The sequence below is a fragment of the Dasypus novemcinctus genome, chromosome 4 (assembly GCF_030445035.2).
Source record: "Dasypus novemcinctus isolate mDasNov1 chromosome 4, mDasNov1.1.hap2, whole genome shotgun sequence".
Classification (NCBI taxonomy): Eukaryota; Metazoa; Chordata; class Mammalia; order Cingulata; family Dasypodidae; genus Dasypus; species Dasypus novemcinctus.
In genome coordinates, this window is record NC_080676.1 from 80,321,794 (window position 1) to 80,343,126 (window position 21,333).

Consider the following 21,333-nt stretch of genomic DNA (forward strand, 5'->3'; position numbering starts at 1 on the left):
TAATATAATGTTTAATAGCTAGGGATTTAAATCGTGGCTCTGCCCTTAGCAGTTATACTTTTGGAAGTTATTTCAGTTTTCTGTTCCTCTGTTTCCTTATTTTTAAAGTAACATTATAATAGTACCTATTCATTTTTATTTTTTAGTTTTGGAAGTTCATGAACCAATGTATATAAAGTGTTTAGAATAGTCTCTGGCATATAGAAAGTGCTCACATGTCAAATAGTATTATTACCAATTGTTTTCACCTATTATACATTCTTATCATTCTTACAATGACCCTGTAAAAAGTATATTTTACAGATAATGAAAATACAGTTCATAAAGTTTAAGAGATTTGTCTAAAACCACACAAGTAAAAGGAACAGAGTCAGGATCAAACCCATGTGTCTCTCTAGCTCATTTTACTTTGGCACAATGTTTCCTTTTGTTTTAAAGATCATCCCCTCAATATAAACCATTAATTCCCAATGAATTGTAACAAATGTACCACACTAATGAGGGATGTTGTTGATGTGGGAAAGTGTGGGGGGGGACAGATTAGGGCATATGGGAATTCCTTCTATTTTTTATGTAACATTTATGTAATCTAAAGCTTCTTTAAAAAAAAAAGACTAATTAAAAAAATTCCCAATGAACATTCTCTATAATATAATTGCTAAGCAAGTATACATAGTTCACATATTCTTTGATTTACTTCTAACATTGTCTGCAAATCCTCTCAGTTAGGTTTCTTTTATTAATTTTTTATTTCTTTCTCTCCCCTTCTCCTCCCTTGCCCCCCCCCCCCCCCCCCCATTGTCTGCTCTCTTGTGTCCATTCACTGTGTGCTCTTCTGTGTCCACTTGCATTCTCAGTGGCACCGGGAATTTGTGTCTCTTTTTTGTTGCATCATCTTGCTGCGTCAGCTCTCCATGTGTGCAGTGCCACTCCTGGGCAGGCTGTGCTTTTTGCATGGGGCTGCTCTCCTTACAGGATGCACTCCTTGCACATGGGGCATCCCTACAAGGAGCCATCCCTGCGTGGCACAGCACTCCTTGTGCACGGCAGCACTGTGTGTGGGCCAGTTCACCACTTGGGCCAGGAGGCCCTAGGTTTGAACCCTGAACCTCCTATATGGTAGGTGGAAGCTCTATCAGTTGAGCCATATCAACTTCCTGGTTTCTTTTAAATAGATATATGAGTGCAGTTAAGTGCAGTCTTCTGAAGTTACCTAGAAAGTGATCCCCCATAAAACTTGCTTGCCCCATAGATACTATATCCAGGAGTCATGCAAGCCAGAGTGGGTCCCCTAGCAGTCTTCAGCACACATTTCAGAGGTTTGTCCTGGTAAAAACTTAACTTAGGAATGCAAATGTCAAGTCTGTTCTATTACACAAATCTACCTGGTGTTCTGCCTTCTATGTTGGGGTTTGAGAAGCAAGCATATGTCTTATTGTCATCAAAATGATTTCATCACTTGAATCTAGTGATTCAAAAAAATTGGGTTTCAAGCCAATTAAAATATCTGGCTCCAGGGCAGTATTCTGTCTTTTCTTTCCCCTTACTGTTCCATGCCTTTTCTCCTGTCTTCTACAACCTCAACTTGATCCCTATGAGGCCCAGTGAACACTATATATATACTTCTTCTTCTTCCACCATGGAAAGGAAAGAGGAAAATCTGTACAAAAAGCATAGACATAGGAGAGATTTGGAAGGTGGGGTATAGGAACAATAAAGACTTTGAAATCTATTGGACAAGTCAGAGTTCAAGCGTTAGTCTCACTCTCTTTGAATTTCCATGATTTCCATAACCTTTGTCCAGTAATGCCCAGAGAAGCCTTTTACAAATTTAATTATTCCCATCCATAATCATTTTTAGGAAGATGGCTCTTTTCTCAGGTTCTTCTTCATGTCAACAAAGTGCCCAGTCTTGTTATTGTCGAAAACAACATTCTTGCTTAGAGAAAACTTGCTCTACCCTGAATCTCCACACAAGTTGTATGTCACTGAAACACACCACCAGTGAAATAGACACAAAGTAGATAGTTCATCAAGCTTTTAATCATCTTTCATTTTTCAGTTGAGATTTTGGAATTTTAATCAGAGAAAATAACATCTGAGAGGCATAAGACCATACAAAATTAAATCTTATAAATAAAACAGAGAATTAGAGATAAAGAAATAAGACTTCAAGCTACAGACCTAAGAGAGGCAAAATATGGAGGCTCCTATGGTTTTACCAACATCCAACACACTGGACCTGTTACCACCTTGCTTCTTTTGTGTTTATGATGGGTAGGCACCTAGGATGAAAAAGAGTATCAGCCCCAAGAGAAAAACAAGTGCTCCAGTGGTTGAAGGCAAGACAGTTTGAACAATCTGGGATGTCATTCAGAGCTCTTAATAGTCATTTATACGTGGATACTTCCTCCCTGTAAGGAAAAAGAAAAAAGAAAAAATTATGATATGCAGGAGTTTTGTGTTACAGGCAAACCTTACATGCAGCTTTAGTGCATTTCCTAAAGTCACAAAGGAAAGAACAGAGTTGTGAAAAAGGAGTTCTCTTTTTTATCCCCTAAGAACAGAAGCCCTTAAATAACTTGTAATATTCTCTTTTGCCACTACACAACTCTCTTCATTTGTAAGACAAAATTCTGATTTATTTGTTTGTTAATTCAGCAACTATTTATTGGGAAAATTAGATAAAGGGAAAAAAGGGAAGCAAATGGGATGACATTTCCTATTAACTTTCAAAGAGAGACAGGAAACAGAATCAAATTATAGCCAAGGCCTTAGAACAGCACTCTTGGATCTGTTAGGCTTATAGGGCTGACACTTGTGTAAGAGAAGCTGACATCATCAGGTCAGAGACTCCCACTCCATTCCAGTAGGCTCTGGAAGAAAATCCTCCTAGGCCAAAGGAAAACAGCAAAGTCTGCTCGGAAGCTTGTGAGCCCATGGGGGAGAAGAGAGGATGGTTTTCCTGATGCACCCTGAGAAAAAGACTAAAGAGGCCGTGCATTTCCATTTCAAAGTTCTAAATTATTTTGCATCTCTGGGGCCATGATGATGAGACTCAGGAGTCAAGAGCTAACACACATTCCAAGAGCCTACTATGCGCCAGGAGCCAGAAAGGAGAGACGAGAACACAGTCCTTGCTTGTGAGGGACTCACAGTCTTGTCAGGAAAGGAATAATAATTTCAGCATTACAAATGCTGTTCAAAACTGTCCAATGGCTTCCATTTCTTCCCATGGTAAGAGAAAAAGACAAAGCCCTTCGGAAGACGTTCCACACACCACAGAATTCAGCCTCGTTTCTGATCTCACTCCTACCACTCTCCCACACACTCAATCCAGTCCAATCACTGGCCTCTTTACTGTTTCTCAAATGCTCCAGCCCTTGCCCACCTCAAGGCCTGGGTCCGCCACTTCCTTCAGATCTTTGTTTAAATGTAATCTTCTCAATGAAATGTGCCCTGGCCAGCCTGTTTTTAAATTACTATCGTCCTTAACCCCACTTCCCTCTTTTCTCAGTCTGCCTTCCCGCCTTGTTTAACTCTGTGCACTAATTACCATCTATTCACTTACATATGTATGTTTTAGTTTTTACTGAAGCATAATATACAAAAAGAAAAGTATACATAAATGTCCAGCTCAATTAATTGTCACAAACTGACTTTCACAATATGCAGCACCTGAATTAAGAAACAATATTACCACCACCCCAGGAGTCTCCTCAAGCTCGCTCCCCATCTCTATCCCTTCATTTTCCAAGAGAAACTACTGTCCTAACTTCTAACAGCATTGATTAGTTTTCCTGTTTGGTTTTTTTAATTCATAAAAAAATCATACAGTAGCATACTGTAAGTTTTAGTTATCTGTTTTTTTTACAGCCCATTTCTCCCCACAGCTAACATATAAGATCCATGGGGAAAGGAATTTGTTTTGCTCATTGCTTCCCAATTCCCCAATGCCTGAAAGAGCATCTGGCACATAGTAGGAGCCCAATAAATGTTTGATGAATGGATGAACTACTGAATGAATGGAAATGGGAGTCGAAGAGTTGAGAAGGCCTTAAAGTCTGACCATTATCTTGAAGGATGAGCAAGAGTCCGTAAGGCAGACCAAGAGGAAAAAGGCAATCTAGACAGGGAGAGTTTGCAGAGTTGGCAGTATGAAAGAACAAGCACAACCTAGAAACCACAAAGAACTGAAAAAGCCCAGAGCAAGGCCAAAGCTGTGTGAGATGTGACATTGGAAAAATAGGCAGATGCCAGATCTCAAAAGGCCTTACACCAATAAGTGGAGAAAAGTAAAATATAGGGACCTTTCAGTTGTTTCCTGGACACTTTTTTGGTGTCAAAATTCGAGGGCATATAACACAGGAGTTTCCTCAAAGTAAGCTTATTAAGAATACCTTTTCCTTGTGTTCTCAGAAGAGAGACTAAGGATTGATATAATGTTCAAAGATCTTTAACCACTCCTGAATAAGTGGGAAAGGCCAAATAGTCTGGGGAGTAAGTGACCCCTACTTTCCTTTCCTATGAAGGAAAGGACAACCTCAAAATGGGAAATTTAAATCCATGAGTCAGTCTGATTGATCTTGTTTCACTGGACCTGCAAGGAGCCAAGAACTCTGATTTCCTTACGTGATGGTCATGGCTTTGAGGAGATGGCAGCCCATCCCCACAAGGAGGAACAGTCCAGATACGTATTGGGTATTTTCACCAATCCCAAGGGCTGATGCCTTACACTAGTGGTCTCAAACTAGAACCAGGAATCACCTGGAGGACTTGTTAAAACACAAATTACTAGGCTTACTCCCAGAGTTTTTGATTCAGTAAGTCTTGGGTGAGGCCTGAGAACTTGCATTTCCAACAAACTTTCAGGTGGTGCCCATGCTGCTGGTCTGCAGACCACAGCCTGAGAACCACTGCCTTATGCAATGATAACTTCCTAAATCAAGTAAGGAGGTTCTTGCTGCCCCCATTTTCTTTCCATCATAGTTCTCCACACTCTGAGGTGGTCATTCATTTAATGTTATCTGCCCCACTAAACTGTATGCTCCATGAGGTTAGGAACTATGCCTATCTTGTTTATCTTCATATACAGTGCCAATGCCCGGCACCAAATGGATATGCTACCAGTATCTGTTGAGTTAGTAAGTGAATGACTCTAACTGGCTTTCCAAAAGGCACAGAACAGTTGGAGAAGACCAGCCCCCCCTCTCTTCTAATTATACTGTCATTCTTTTATTTGTTCTTTCAGAGAGGTTTGAATGTACTCTGCTTCACCATCTCTGAGCCTCTATCTCCTCTTATATTTAGGGTCGCCAAATAAACTATAGCACACTGAGTTAAATTTGAATTTCAGAAAAATACTGAATAATTTTTAGTCTATGACCCAATATTCATTGTTTACCTGAAACTTAAATTTAACTGGGTATCCTGTATTTTTATTTGCTAAATCTGGCAACTATTATAGGGGATAATATTTCTTATCTCACAGGTTTTCCATGAAAATTAAATGAGTAAATATATGCAAGCCTTACAATAGCAACTGAAATCAAGGAAGAACTCTACTTACATATTTGGTATTATTTTTATCTTAATCATATAATACACCCACATGCACACACACAATCCTGGCTAGGATTCAATAATCTTCTTTGGTAACCTATTTTCAGTATTGAGAAAACTTTTCATGGTCTTTTGAAATCATTTTTTAATTTAATGTGATTCCATTTTATTTTTTCATCCACAAATCTCAAGAACAACTACTCAGCAACTAATTTATAAAGGTCTTTTAACTACTTAAGGGCAAAATAAAATACTCTCTTAATGTTTTCTTCTCAGGCTAAATTTCCAATTATTTTATCATTTACTAGGATTGTATTTTACTTTTTAATTTTTTAAGTATACCTCTAAATAAAGAAAAGATATCCCCTGTTCATGGACCAAAAGACTTAATATAGTTAAAATGGCAATATTCCTCACAGCAGTAAAAAGATTCAATACAATCCCAACCAAAATCCCTACTTGCTTTTTTCATAAAAACAGGCTGATCATAAAATTCATATGAAAATGTAAGGGACCTAGAGAGCCAAAAAGATTTTGAAAAAGGACAAAGTTGTAAACTCACACTTCCCATTTTCAAAACATATGGTGGAATGAAATGCAAAGTCAGTAACAGAAAGAAATTTGGGAAAGACATAAATACATGGAAATCAAATAACACTCCCTAAATAATCAATAGGTAAGAAAATAAATCTCAAATATAATTAGAAAATACTTAGAGGTGAATGCAATTGAAAAACACTGTACTGAAAGTTATGGAATGCAGCTAAATCAGTACCGAGAGGGAAATGTACAGCTGTAAATGTCTATGTTAAAAAAGATCTCAAAGTAATAGCCCAACTTTCCATCTTAAACTAGAAAAAAGAAAATCAAACTAAACTTAAAGCAAGAGAAAGAAGGAAATAATAAATAAATACTACAGCAGAAACTAATGAAATAGAAAATAGAAAAACAATAGAGAAAAGGCAACAAAACCAAGAGTTAGTTCTTTGAAAAGATCAACAAAATTGACAAACCTATAGCTAGATAGACCAAGAAAAAAAGAGAAGACAAATTGCTAAAGTCAGGAATGAAAGAGGGGACATTACTAATGATCTTACTAAAAAAAAAAAGGGGGGAATACTATGAACAACCATGTGCCAACAAATTAAATAACTCAGATGACATGGAGAAATTCCTTGAAAGACACAAAATACCAAAGTCAATTTAAGAAGAAATAGAAAATCTGAATAAATATATCAAAAGTAAAGAGATTGGGACAATCTGCAAAATGGCAACAGAGTAAGGAGCTCCTAGAGTCAGCTCCTGCTACAGGGCACTTAGTAGTCACCCAGAACTATCCAAAGCACCTGTCTGGGGGGTCCAGGAGACCAGAAGAGCATCCTGCAACATCCTTGAAAGAATGGAAGGAGGAGGCTGCCCATCTGCAGAGAATTGTAAGTAGAGCACTCCACACCATGGAGGCCTGTTCTCATCCTCCGCTGGTGGCACAAGCTGCCTTGGGAGCTTACCATGGCTGGAATTGGAAGTTCTGTTTCCCAAAAATGGGGAGGAAGAGACAGTTGGGCACCAACTTCAGCTATTGATTAGTAAATTTGGCTGGCCAATATAACCCTAAGAACAGCTGAAGTTTGAACCTGTCCAAGTCAGAATGAGGCTGGTAACTGCCATTTTCACTCTGTCCCCAGCACAAGGGAAACCCAGCTTCCTTTCACCCAGATCACCTGCAGTCCTAGCCTAGGCTTCAGCCTCACCTCTGGCAAGAAGGAAGCTGGCGGGACCTGCACCTGCCTCTCTGGTTAACTGCAGGTACATTCAGCTGGCACAGACAGTATAGTCAGAAATCTACAGGGCAAACTGCAGTCATTTTGGACCTGCATGGCATAGATTGCTGCCCACACCTGCAGCTCCATCCCTGCCATAGGCAGGGGTGAAAAGGCATGCCTTCATCAGTCTCTCAGGCAAATACAGTCTAGGCCTGCACAACTTGGATTATGACACAGGGCTGTGGCTCTGTCTCTACCCCCAGAGAACGGGAAAGATGGGAGAAGCTTCATTGTCCTTGGGGCAATGCAGGCAGTTTGAGGCTCCACAGTTTACAACACCAACTACATCTTCAGCTCCTACTACACAACCAGCAAGAGAGAAAGGGCAAGAAAACCCTAAACTAAAGAGAGAAACTGCACCCAGAATAAATATATCTAGTAAGCCACATGCCAAGACACCAATGAGAAACTACAATCCATATCAAGAAACAGGAAGAAATGGCCAGTTAAAAGGAAAAAGATAAGCCTCCAGATGACATAAAGTTGACATAAAGGAGTTGAGACAACTAATCATACATGTTCAAACAAATCTCCTTAATGAATTAATGAGATAGCGAAAGAGATTAAGGATATTAAGATGATATTGGATGAGCACAAAGAATTTGAAAGCATATGTAGAAAAATAGCAGATCTCATAGGAATGAAAGGTGTAAGAAATGAAATTTAAAATACACCAGATGGGAAGTAGCTGTAGCTCAAGCAATTGAACTCCTTTTTTACCATATGGAGGACCCAGGTTCAATCCCCAGGACCTCCTGGTAAAAAAAGAAAGAAAAAAGGTGTCCCAGACCAGCACAGAGAGATGCAGTCCCCTGCACAGCATGGAGAGGTGCAGGCCCCTGAGTGCAGAGAGGCACAGGCCTCCACTCAGAGAACTGATGCACCAAAAAGATGATGATACAACCAGATAGAAAAAAACAGACAAACAATGGAGTTATATAACAGCAGATTTGAGGAGGCAGAAGAAAGAATTGGTGGGCTTGACGACATGGTCTCTGAAAGCGAACATACAAAAGAACAGATGAAGAAAAGAATGGAACTTTTAAGGGAACTAAATGACAGCAAGAGATGTGCAAACATATGTGTCATGGGTGTCCCAGAAGAAGAGAAGGGAAAAGGGACAGAAGGAATATTGAAGAAATAATGGTAAAAAAATTTCCCAACCCTATTGAAGGACATAGACATGTGTCCAAGAAGCACAACATACTCCTATCCAAATAAATCTGAATAGACCAACTCCAAGACACATACTAATCAGAATGTCAAATGCCAAAAACAAAGAGAGAATTCCAAAAGCAGCAAGAGAAAAGCAATACATAACATACAAGGGATACCCAATAAGATTAAGTACCAAGTTCTCATCAGAACCATGGTGGCAAGAAGACAGTGTTATATTTGAGATACTGTGAGAGAAAAACTGCCAGCCAAGAATCTTATATCTGGAAAGATTGTCTTTCAAATATGAAGGCAAGTTTAGAATATTCACAGATAAAGAAAGTGAGAGAGTTTATAACAAAGAGACCAATCTTGCAGGACATACAAAAGGGTGTGCTACAGTCTGAAAAGAAAAGACAGGAGAGAGAGGCTTGGGAGAGAGTCTACAAATGAAGATTATATATGTAAAGGTAACTAGAAGTCTCAAAAGAGTGGTGAAAATAAAATATGACAGATAAAACCCAAAGGTCAAAATGGGTGAAATAAGAACTGCCTTCACAGTAATAACATTGAATGTTAATGGATTAAACTACCCAATCTAAAGACTGGCAGAATGCATAGGAAAATATGAGCCACCTATATGCTGTCTGCATGAGACTCACCTTAGACCCAAGGATACCAATAGATTGAAAGAGAAAGGCTGGAAAAAGATATTCTATGCATGCCGTAACAACAACAACAACAACAACAACAATGCCAGGGTAGTTAGAGTTGAAATAGACTTTAAAAGACACTAGTAATATGCAATCAGAAGAGGCAGTCAGGGAAAAAATTCCATTCACAATATTGACTAAAATAATCAAATATTTAGGAATAAACTTATCCAAGGATGTAAAGCAATTGTATTCAGAAAACTACAATACATTGTTAAAAGAAATCAAAAAAGACCTAAATAATTGGAAGAACATTCCATACCTATGGATTGGAAGACTAAATATCATAAGGATGTCAATTCTACCCAAATTACTATACAGATTCAATGCAATCCCAATAAAAAATTCCACCAGCATTTAAAAATAAATGGAAATCACAATTATCAAATTTATTTGGAAGGGTAAGTGGTCCCAAATAGCCAGAAACATTTTAAAAAGGAAAAGGGAAGTTGGAGGATTCTCACTTCCAGACTTTAAATCATATTACCTAGCCACAGTGGTAAAAACAGCATGGTACTGGCATAAAGACAGACAGTTAGACCAATGGAACCAAACTGATGGTTCAGAAATAGACCCTCACATCTATGGTCAAGTTATTTTTGACAAGCCTGTCACACCCACCCAGCTCAGGCAGCACTATCCATTCAACAAATGGTGCTGGGAGAACTGGATACCCATAGCCAAAAAAAGGAAAGAGAACCCCTATCTCATGCCTTATACAAAAATTAACCCAAAATTGATCCAAGACCTAAATATAAAAGAACATAAAGCTTCTAGAAGAAAATGAAGGAAAACATCTTCAAGACCTGGCAGTAGGTGGTAGATTCTTAAAGGAGGTAAGAGGAGGGCTGAGATGGACTACTGATGCTTAAAGTATGTACAAGTTTTAATTAACTTTACTGAAAAAGTGTGGAAATGTATAGAGTTGATGATCACACATTATAGTGAGTAACAACTGGTTTATAAATGGGAACGTGACTGGAAGGGGTAGTGTAGGGATGTAAATGTCAATTGAAAGAAAGCTAGAGTATAATCTAGGGACTGAACTGAATAACACAATAAACCCAGAGGTGGATGAAATTGTGGTTGATGGTACAGATGCATGAGTGTCCTTTGTGAGGTAGAGCAGATGTACGTCACTATTGCAGGGTGGTGGGAATGTGGAGAAGCATGGGAAAAATACAACTGGAGTGACTGTGGTTAACAGCAATACTGTAATATTCATGCATCTATGTCAAAAATGTACTGTGTTGATAATGGGGAGTATGGAAAAGTATGCCAAATGTATGCTATGGACCATGGTTAATGGTAACAGTTTGATGATATTATCTCACAATCTGTAACAAATGTTCCACCACAGTGTGGTGTGTTGATGGAGGGGTGTTGTTTGGTGTCTGCACATAAGCATGATTGCTTTGTAAGTTCACAACTTCTGTAATAAAAATATATTTTAAAAAATAATAATAGGGTCAGTTGGGGGAAAAATACACCAAATATAAGATATGGACTATAATTAGTAGTAAGATTTTGACAATATTCTTTCATAATTTGTAACAAATGTCTCACAACAATGCAAGGTGTTGGTAGTGAGTTGATGTAGGGGACCCCTGTATGATGTTATGCATGTTTGCTGTGTAAGTTTACAATTTTTACTATACACTTATTGTTTATGTATGTTCATGCATGAATGATATAAAATAATAATAATAATATAATAATAATAGGATGGGTTGGGAAAATACACCAAATGTAAGATACTTCGGTAGCAGTAATATTTTGAGGATGCTCTTTCATCATTTGTCAAAAATGTTTCACAACAGTGCAAGGTATTGGTTATGGGGTGAGGTATGAGAGCCTGTATGATATTATGCATGTTTGTTTTGTAAGTTCACAACTTTTACTATACATATTGTACATGTAAGTTTATGTATGAGTGATATACTTCAATAAATTTTTAAAGAAAAAACAAAGTAAAGAGACTGAATTAGCAATAACATCTTCCCCAAAAGAAAAGCCCAAGCTCAGATGATTTCACTGGTGAATTTGACCAAATATTTCCATATATTTAAAGAAGAATCAACACCAATCCTTCACAAAATCTTTCATAAAACAGAAGAGAAGGGAACATATTTCAATGCATTCTCTGTGGCCACTGTAATCCTGATACCAAAACCAGACAAAGATATCACAAGAAAAGAAAACTACAGACTTCATCTCAAAATAAACAACAAAATCCTCAACAAAATACTACTGTAGCTATTTGATATTGCTTATGAATTGCAAACCTAGGTATTGGATTATGTTTGCGATACGGTCTGTTCTTCTGGGCGTATTAGATTGGATTGGATTCAGAGGTTTTACTTTTACTTGATTAAATAATGATTAAGGCTTTGATTGGGCCATGTCAGTAGGATGTAGAGTCTCCACCCCCTTGGTGGGTGACAACTCACAGAAGACGACATGGCAGAGAAGAAAATTAGTGTTTTGAACCTGGAGCCCAGGAAGTAAGCACGCAGAGAAGCAGATTCATGAGAAAGCTCCGTTAGACGTGGCAGAAGCCCTGGAAAGAGAGACAAGCTATTCACCTGATAGTCTACAGCTGACCTTGTAGACAGACCAGAGCTGCTGAACCCGGAGAAGAATGAGCACCAGAAGAAAGATAAGATTTATCCAAGCCTACAACTGAGATTGAAAGAAGCTGGGACCATGGAGCCTAAAGAGGAAGAGGGAGGCCGAACCCTTACAGGCATCAGCAGCCATCTTGCTCCAACACATGGCAACAGACTTTGGTGAGGGAAGTAACTTACACTTTATGGCCTGGTAACTGTAAGTTTCTACCCCAAATAAATACCTTTTATAAATGTCAACAGATTTCTGGTATTTTGTATCAGCACCCCTTTGGCTGACTAATACAACTACCAAACAAAATCCATACAAAAGGGGATTGTATGCCTCTTCTATTCAACATTGTACTAGAGGTTCTAGCCAGGACAATTAGGCAAGAAAGTCCATATTGGAAAGGAAAAGGTAAAACAATTTCTCTTTATAGGTGACATGATCTTGTGTGTAGAAAATCAAATCCTAGGAGTCCACAAAAGACTAGTAGAACTAATAAATGAATTCAATAGGATTTCAAGATCCTAGATCAATAAACCAAAATCAATTCTATTTCTTTACAGTAGCAATGAACATTCCAAAAATGAAATTAAGAAAACAATTCCATTTATAAAGCATCAGAAAGAATAAAATATTAGGAATAAATTTAACAGAAATTTAAGACATACATTGAGGGAAGCAGATTTGGCTCAACTGATAGAGCATCTGCCTACCACATGGGAAGTCCAGGGTTCAAACCCAGGGCCTCCTGACCCGTGTGATGAGCTGGCCAATGTGCAGTGCTGATGTGCACAAGGAGTGCTGTGCCAAGCAGGGGTGTCCCCCATGTAGAGGAGCCCCACGCATAAGGAGTGCGCCCCATAAGGAGAGCTGCCTCACGCAAAAAAAAATGCAACCTGCCCAGGAGTGGCACTGCACACACGGAGAGCTGACACAGCAAGATGATGCAACAAAACGACACAGATTCCTGGTGCCGCTGACAAGAATACAAGTGGACACAGAAGAACACAAAGCAAATGAACACAGAGAGCAGACAACTGAGGGGGGAAGGGGAGAGAAATATCAATCAATCAATCAATCTTTTTTTTTAAAAAAGATATACAGTGAAAACTCCAAATGTCATTTAAAGAATTTAAAGACCTAAATAAATGGAAAGGCATCCCATGTTCTGGGATCAGAATTTATATTGTCAAGATGGCAATACTCCCAAAATTGATCTATAGATAACACATTTATTATCAAAATCCCAAGTAACTTCTTTGCAGAAGTGGACAACTGGAAATGTCAAAGCAAGAATAGCCAAAATAAAGTTGGAAGAGTCACATTTTGAATTTCAAAACTTACTAGAAAGCTATAGTACTCAAGGGTATGTGGCACTGGCATAAAGAGAGACATACAGATCACTATAATAGAACTGAGAAATAAAAAATAAACCCTTACCCTGTGGTCAGTTGATTTTTAACAAGAACACCACGACAAATAGGGAAAAAAAACAATCTTTTCAACAAATAGTGCTGGGACAACTGAATACACACATGCAAAAGAATGAAGATCTACTCCTGTCTCAAACCACATATAAAAATTAACTCAAGGGAAATGGACTTGGCCCAATGGATAGGGCGTCCACCTACCACATGGGAGGTCTGCGGTTCAAACCCTCCTTGACCCGTGTGGAGTTGGCCCATGTGCAGTGCTGCCACACAGGGGTGTCCCCCACGTGGGGACCCCAAGCACAAAGTGTGTGCCCCGTGTGGAGAGCCACCCAGTGTGAAAGAAAGTACAACCTACCCAAGAATGGCGCTGCACACACAGAGGGCTGACACAAAAAGATGACACAACAAAAAGAAAACAGATTCCCCGTGCTGCTGATAAGGATAGAAGCTGTCACAGAAGAACACACAGCAAATGGACATAGAGAGCAGACAACTTGGGGCGGGGGGAGGAAGGGAAGGAGAGAGAAATAAATAAAAAATAAATCTTAAAAAAAAAAAAATTAACCCAAGAGAGCATGGACCTTAATGTAAGAGCTAAAACCATTTAAAAAATTAGGATAAAACAGGTGTAAATCTTCATGACTTTGGATTAGGCAGTGATTTCTTAGACTTGACACCAGAGGCACAAATGACAAAAGAAAAAACACAAAAATTGGACTTCATTAAAATCAGAAACTTGTCTGCTTCAAAGGAAATTATCAATAAAGTTAAAAGACAATCCACAGAAGAGGAGAAAATATTTGCAAATAATATATCTGATGGGTGATTCATAGTCAGAATATGTAAAGCACACTTACAAATCAATAATTAAAAGATAAATAATACAATTTTAATGGACATAGGATCTGAATAAATATTTCTCCAAAGAAGATACAGAAATGACTGATAAACACATGAACAGATGCTCACCATCATTGGCTATCAGGAAAACACAAATCAAAATTACAGTGAGATACCACTCCACACCTACTAAGATGGTTATAAACAAAAAGACAGATCAGAGCAAGTACTGTGAAGATGTTGACCAGCCAGAAATTACTTATAAATTACTGGTGGTAATGTAAAATGGTGCAGGTACTTTGGAAAACAGTCTGGCAGTTTCTCAAAAGATTAAAAAATAGAGTTACCATATTACCCAGAAATTCCACTCTTAGGTGGAATTAATGCCCAAGAGAAATAAAAACATGTCCACATAAAAACTTGTACATGAATGTTCATAGCAGCATTTTTCATAATAGCCAGAAGTCTATCAAAGAAAGAATCAATGAATAAAATGTGGTATAGACATACACTGGAATATAATTTGACAATAAAAAGGAATGCTTAACCAATACATACTATAACATGACTAAACCTTGAAAACAGTATGCAAGTGAAAGAAGTCAGTCACAAAAGGCCATATATATTAGAAGATTCCATTTATATGAATGGTCCAAAACAGACAAACAGTAGATTAGTGGTTGTCTTGGGTTAGGATAAATGGTAGGAGGAATGGAGAGTGACTGCTATTGGGTACAGAGTTTCATTTTGGAGTGATGAACTTGTTCTAAACTTAGACTGTGGCGATGGTTGCACAACTCTGAATGTACTAAAATAATTAAATTGCACACTTCCAATGGGTGAATTTTATGGCATGTGGATTATATTTCAATTAAAATGTTAGAAAAATATTTTTAAAGTATCATACATATATATCATAAAATGTTGTATGAAACAGACAAGTACAAAGAAGAAAATTAAAATTGCCTATAATCCCTCCATGTAGAGGTAACCAGTAATTATTGTTAATAATTGTGATTTTAGTAATAATTCCTATATTTTTAATCTGTATATATTTAAATAACTTGAGCTCACACTACACATACAAGCTTACATCTTATTTTTTAAATTTAATGTTATGTTATGAGCCTTTCCTCATGTCAGTAAAAATTCAAATAGGTGATTTAACAGTTGTATACTATTCCACTAAATGGCTGTAGCACAATTCACTTAATATTTAAGGGTTTTTTTTCTGAAATTTTCTCTATATGGTGTCACAATGAAGATCCTTTCATGAGAGTCTTTGACAGTGTCTGATTATTTCCATAGATGAGCATCCTTAAAATGGAATAACTAGTTAAAGGATATGTACCTACCAAGGCTTTTGGTTTTTGTTGCCAAATTCCTCTCCAGAAAGGTTGTAGAGAGTTCCTACCTTGCCCCACCAACATGAACATACTTTTTACAAAATATTTTCCAAAGCAGAAGACAATTGTAATCGTCACCACATGTTGAGCATGTTCTACGTGCCAGGCTCTGTGCTGAATGCTTTACATATATTATCCTCTAAGCAACTTTTTTTTTTTTAACTTTTATTTATTTTTTATTTCTCTCATCTTCCCCGCCCCGGTTGTCTGTTCCTCGCAGCAACTTTTAGAACAAAACCTATCGTTGTTAGTTTATAGAGACTGAGACCCAGAGAAGTTAAATAACTTGCCCAAGGTTACACAGCTGGTTACTAGGAGATCCAGGATTGCAATAGTAGCTTAAATATTGTGATTAATTGTCAGGATCATGTAGACTAGACCCAAGAGGTGACCATCCAGCCCTTGGAGGATGTACGACCCTTAATACTTTTTGCATCGTGGCTATACGACCGGACAATTCTCTCTACTCTCTGGACTTCTGTTTCCTCACCCCTACACGAGATGGTTGGTGGAAGATGATAACTAATGTCTCTGCTGGACATTAGGAAGACTAGGTATGGATCTAAATCATGAATGCAGGGAAGAAGGAATTAGCTTAGAGTGCAAGTTTGTTCATCACCGTCACATTCCTCCTTGATGAAGGACAGAGTGGGTTGCACGTGGTAGCACAGATAGTCGAATCTGCCTGAGCCTATGATGCTTTAACTCAGGCTTTTTTTTTTTTTTGGTACTGGCACCAGAGTTTGAAACCCTGACCTCGTATGTGGGAAGCTGGCACTCAACCACTGAGCCACACTGGCTGCAAAGAGTTGTTTTTTTATTGTTGCTTTTCTCTTGTCGCTTGTGTTTTTGTTTTTAGGAGGTACCAGGGACCAAACCTGTGTCCTCCCATCTGGAAGTGGGCACTCTATCACTTGAGCCATGTCTGTTCCCCAAGGACTCAGGCTTTTGTTAGCAGTTAGCCCTGGGTTCGAATCCTAGGTTCTAACACTTAACTGCTCTGTAGCCTTAGATAATTAATTTACCTTACTCAACCTCAGATTCCTCCTCTGCTAAATGGGGTAATATTAGTTTCACCTCATCTGTCACTGTGGGGTTAAATGTGGCTTGTGAAAGTACAGCACATAGTAGGTGTTTAATAGACACATTTTCCTTTTCGTGCACTCTTTTTCAAGTCTCTGAATCCTTTTTCGAGGGCTGCTGGGATGAAGTTTAGAAGTAATAGTGTGGTCACACACGCAAACTTATCCATCAGACTTTCTCTCAAGGACTCTACCAAGGGACTGCAGGGTTCCACAGAATGCATTAGCGGGCCTTTGAGATGGCAACGTTAAGATTCATGAGTGGGAGCAGTGACTTCATTTCTGGTCTCAGTTCTGATCCCACAGGCACTCCCTTCGTCCAGACTTAGATCCATGGCATCAATTCAGTACAGCGTAAGGAACCTACAGTCCACGGACTTCAGATTCAGAAAGACATGAGTTTGGATCTTGACCTTGTGCTTATTTGCTGGGTGCTTAGTCAAATGATTTAACTTCTTGGTTTCCTCATAGATAAAGGTCATAACAATTACCTTGCAGGGTTGAGGTAAGAATTTAAAAACACATTTAAAGGGGCCTGCACACATGGTGAGAGGCTGATAAATGGCAGCTATTACTACTCAGCCTGTCAAACCGTAAAGCTAATGGCCTCAGCCAGGAACAGAAGCCTCATCAACAGTAACAGCCTCATCCGTCAGGGTGAGTCAGTCCCCGAAGCAGGCCTTTTTCCAAACCCAGAGAGACTCCATCTCACCACCTTCTCTTGCCCCAGGCTATAAGCTTAGGTTCCTGATGTTTCTTTAAATCCCAAAGTGCCTAAGATTGCCTCATACATTTGGCACTCCGTAAATATTAATCAATAATGACTTCTTTGTGGTGAAAGACGCCCTACTTTCACTCTTCCTTTTGCATTTCCACTTACTTGGGAACTTGCGAATGACTCTGAAGGGTTGGTGGTTCACATCTGTCTCTGTTATGCTGCAGACATATTTCTCATTTAACTTGACAGGGTATTTCAGGACAGAGAACACTCTGTAGAGGCCGTTCATCTGCTCCTCCAGGACTTCCACGGTACTGTGGTTGCTCAAGTCCCTCTCTGCCCGATCCAGCCAGGTCACATTGGGGGCGAGGTACCAGCCCTTGGAGATGCAAGTGGCCACATGCTCATCATCAATCCTATCAAACTGCACCTGGGGCATTTCAGAGTCTGGTTGGAAAAAATAACAAAACAATTAGTCCTCTTTTAATTTCATCCCCTGGAGGCTCAGGCTAGCAGAAGTCTTGCCCTGGGTTTTTACTTTAACCCTTATGGAGGTAACATATCTTAATGTTCACTGCAGTTAAAATTTTGAGCCAAGCATAGTGAGAGAAAAACAGGATACATATGTGTTTCTGCTCTCTAGCTCTCACCTACCACTGCTGTCTTTATTTTCGGAATCCTCCCCCTCTTTGGGGGTTTCATTCCAGAATCTCCGCTGACGAGAAATGCCCTACTGAGAAGCACAGAAAATAATGAATGATTCTCATCACCACTTTCCTATCTCTTCCAAGTCTTATCCTGGAGGAATTGTGCCATGGCTCCATCCACCTGCATCAAGTCTCTGGTGGGAAGAGAACAGCTCCTTTGAAATTCTGTGAAGGGTGAGGACCCCAAGGGCACTATGGAGAACCACTGATCCAGGCCAATCCTTCATTTTAATAGTGAGAATTAGAAAGTGAGAAGAAAAGCTAAGTGGTTGCCCAGAACCACTCAGAATTAGAATATGGACCTCCTGACTCCCAATCCAGGGCTCTTTCATTAAGCTATACCTTGTATCTCAGAGTTTTCAGGTAGGACTATTATGCTATATCACGTTTTGATTTTTCAGAATTATAATTTGTTTGGAGAGCTTGGGATAAGGCCAGTGTGTGTGCTTGATTGAAGGATATATGCAAGGGCAGATACAGTACCTTTTGTTCAGAGCAATATTTTAGCTAAAATGAACTGACATTCCACACACCTGATTCTCAACGTGGGAATAAAAAGAACTTACAGTTTTTTTGAGTAGAAGAGAAAAAGTAAGAACACCAGAAAAGAACCTTTGAAAACGTACCCTTTTGGAGAGAGACAGAACTTAAAACCGAGTTCATCCAGCGAATCGCCTTACCTTCTACTATTAGCTTAATTGTGCTTTCACCTCTTCCATTTGGTGTGATGGCTGAGCACTTGTAGATAGCTTCATCCTGGAAATCCACATTTCTTAGTAAAAGTGATAAACTCCCCTCAGAAATTTCATCCTGATCCACAGAGACTCTTCCCTCATACAAGGAGTTTTGTTCCTCTAATTGCTCTGTGTTATTGCGAAACTGGTACACCAATTTTGAGAAAACATCAAAAAAATCATAGTGCCTGAAAAAGTTGTAATATTCCTTATCATCCTCTACCTCATATTCCTCTGTGATGTCTTCTCTTTCCCAAGAAAACTCAAGATTTTCTGTGCCTTTTACAAATGTGAAATTGCAGGAGAGGGTAACATCAGTGAAAGGGTGGGCCCGTAACTCTTCTGTAGACACTGAGAATGTCAAAGAAGAAATGAAGTTTGTAAAGCACATTAAAGACTGGCTAACAACGCATTGGGTAGGGTTTAATAACAGAGAAAAAAAATTGTTCTAGCTATTTTAAACAGAAAGGGATTTAATACAGAGAAACTAGGTGTTTACAAAGTCTTTGGAAGGGCTAGGAGAATGAACCCTAAGCAGGGCAAGTGAGACTTAGAATACGTGTGTCCTGTTCTTCCCCACATTACACTAGGCTGGGAACAACACTGCAGAGCTGGTCTGCCAGCAGAGCTGCTGCCTCTGTCACAGCAGGAAGCTGGTAAATCAAGAAGTCATCACTGTAGCTGTTGGCTCCAGAGCTGAACTGCGCTGCTGGATTTACACTGGCAAAAGGGAGGACGGCTCATGTGCTATCAGCTCTCTCTCCGAGTAAATCAGATGCCAATTTAATCCCTGAACAAGTACATCTGATCTGAAGAGCCTAAATCATACCCACAACTGAGACTGCAAGGAAATGTTAGAAATACAGCTTTTTGCTTTCAGCCTAAGCTGTCCCGGTAGGTACATCAGAAAGGCAGAAACAGATGTTCGGGAAGTAAATCTATTCCATCTACTACAAACACTAGCCTAGACATAGTTAGCAACAATAGAGACTGAGAGCTGTGGGGTATGCAGCCACACACTAAGTACTATTTATAGACTCATGATATAGAATAGAATCCTGACATGTGATGGCTAGAAGACAGCTCAGAGATGATCTGGTTCAATATTTTTAAACTATATTCTCCAGAGCCCACCCCAGGGGCTGCCATTGATGGCCAAGTGAAGACCAAATTAATGGGACCTCCACCCACTTCCCACTTTAATCAGAACAGCCCCTCTCTTATTTAGTTTATGTAATGGACTTCCAAATAAGAATTCTTTTGTAAAATGTCTGTGCTACTAAAAAGCAAAACAAAACAAAAAAAAAAAAACAGGAAGCAAAGTTGCTCAGGGTCACACAGTAAGATAGTAGCAGAACTGTGGAAAGAAACCTGACCTCTCAGAGCTAAAAAAAATTTTAAAAACTTAAAAAGTAATTTAGGGCTATAGTTACCAAATTTTGGAAACTAAAAGCTTAATTAAATTCCCAAGGGAAGTAAAACAGAATAATGAGACCTAAGCATTGTGAAAGTAGGCACTCCAATAAGAAGACAATTGTTTTTTCTGCCCAGAGACACTGTGCAGGTAACAAGCAGCAAAAAAAAGGAAGAGTTGGTCAATGTGAGCCTAAGAATGGATACTTTTTGGTATACCAGGATTAGATGAAATAAAAGAAGAAAAAGAAATAGGTGAAGCACCAAAGCAAATCCTAATGGCAAAGGTTAGCAGGCAAGGAAGCTTCCAAGCCATCAGCCCAGCAAAGAGCAGCTGGGGAGCCATCCAGTAAAGAACTCAGCTGAATGATAGATGTAATCTACTCATTCCAGCTATTGGTAGGGTTGGGCATAGGACTGTTCGCTTAGGGCAGAGACCATATCTTAACAATCATTGTGGGAAGTGGGTGTGGCTCAAGTGATTGAGCTTCCGCCTACCACACAGGAGGTCCCAGGTTTGGTTCCCGATGCCTCCTGGAGAAGACAAGCAAGACAGCAAGCTGGCACAATGGGCTGGCACCACGAGCTGACACAACAAGGAGACACGAAGAGGAAACACAGAGAGACAACAAAGCAGGGAGCTGAGGTGGCTTAAGCAATTGCGCCCCTCTCTCCCACATGTGAGGTCCCAGGTTCGGTTCCCAGTGCCTCCTAAAGAGAAAACAAGCAGACACAGACAGCACACAGCGAATGGACACAGAGAGCAGACATCAAGTGCAAACAATGGTGGGGGACGGGGAATAAATAAATTAATTAATTAATTTTTAAAGAACAATCTTTGTTTCACCAGTGCCTAGCACTGGACTTAACAAAGTAATAAAAATGACAGGTAACATTTACAATGAGGTAGACATATTCTAAGAGCTTTCCCTGCCTCATTTCATTTAATCTACATGATAATACCGAAGTAGGTATTATTATTATCCCCAATTTACTACTAAGAAAATCAAGACACAGCAAACTTGAGTAAGTTGCTCTGGGACACAGAGCTAGTGAGTAATAGAGCTATGATTCAACCCCAGGCAGTCTGCCTCCAGAGCCCTCCTTCTGAAACGTGCCCTGTCATCTTTT

At 39.2% G+C, this 21,333-nt stretch overlaps 1 protein-coding gene across 1 annotated transcript; it reads right to left on the minus strand.

Annotated features, from left to right (window-relative positions):
• Nucleotides 1-2,067: 2,067 nt before the first annotated feature.
• Nucleotides 2,068-19,189, minus strand: LOC139438819 (V-set domain-containing T-cell activation inhibitor 1-like). The gene is made up of 3 exons (XM_071214455.1): nucleotides 18,736-19,189; nucleotides 17,511-17,795; nucleotides 2,068-2,414 (listed from the first exon to the last, which is right to left on the minus strand). The coding sequence occupies exons 1-3, from the start codon at nucleotides 19,178-19,180 to the stop codon at nucleotides 2,383-2,385; spliced, it is 762 nt and encodes a 253-aa protein (XP_071070556.1). The 5' UTR covers nucleotides 19,181-19,189; the 3' UTR covers nucleotides 2,068-2,382.
• Nucleotides 19,190-21,333: the final 2,144 nt, after the last annotated feature.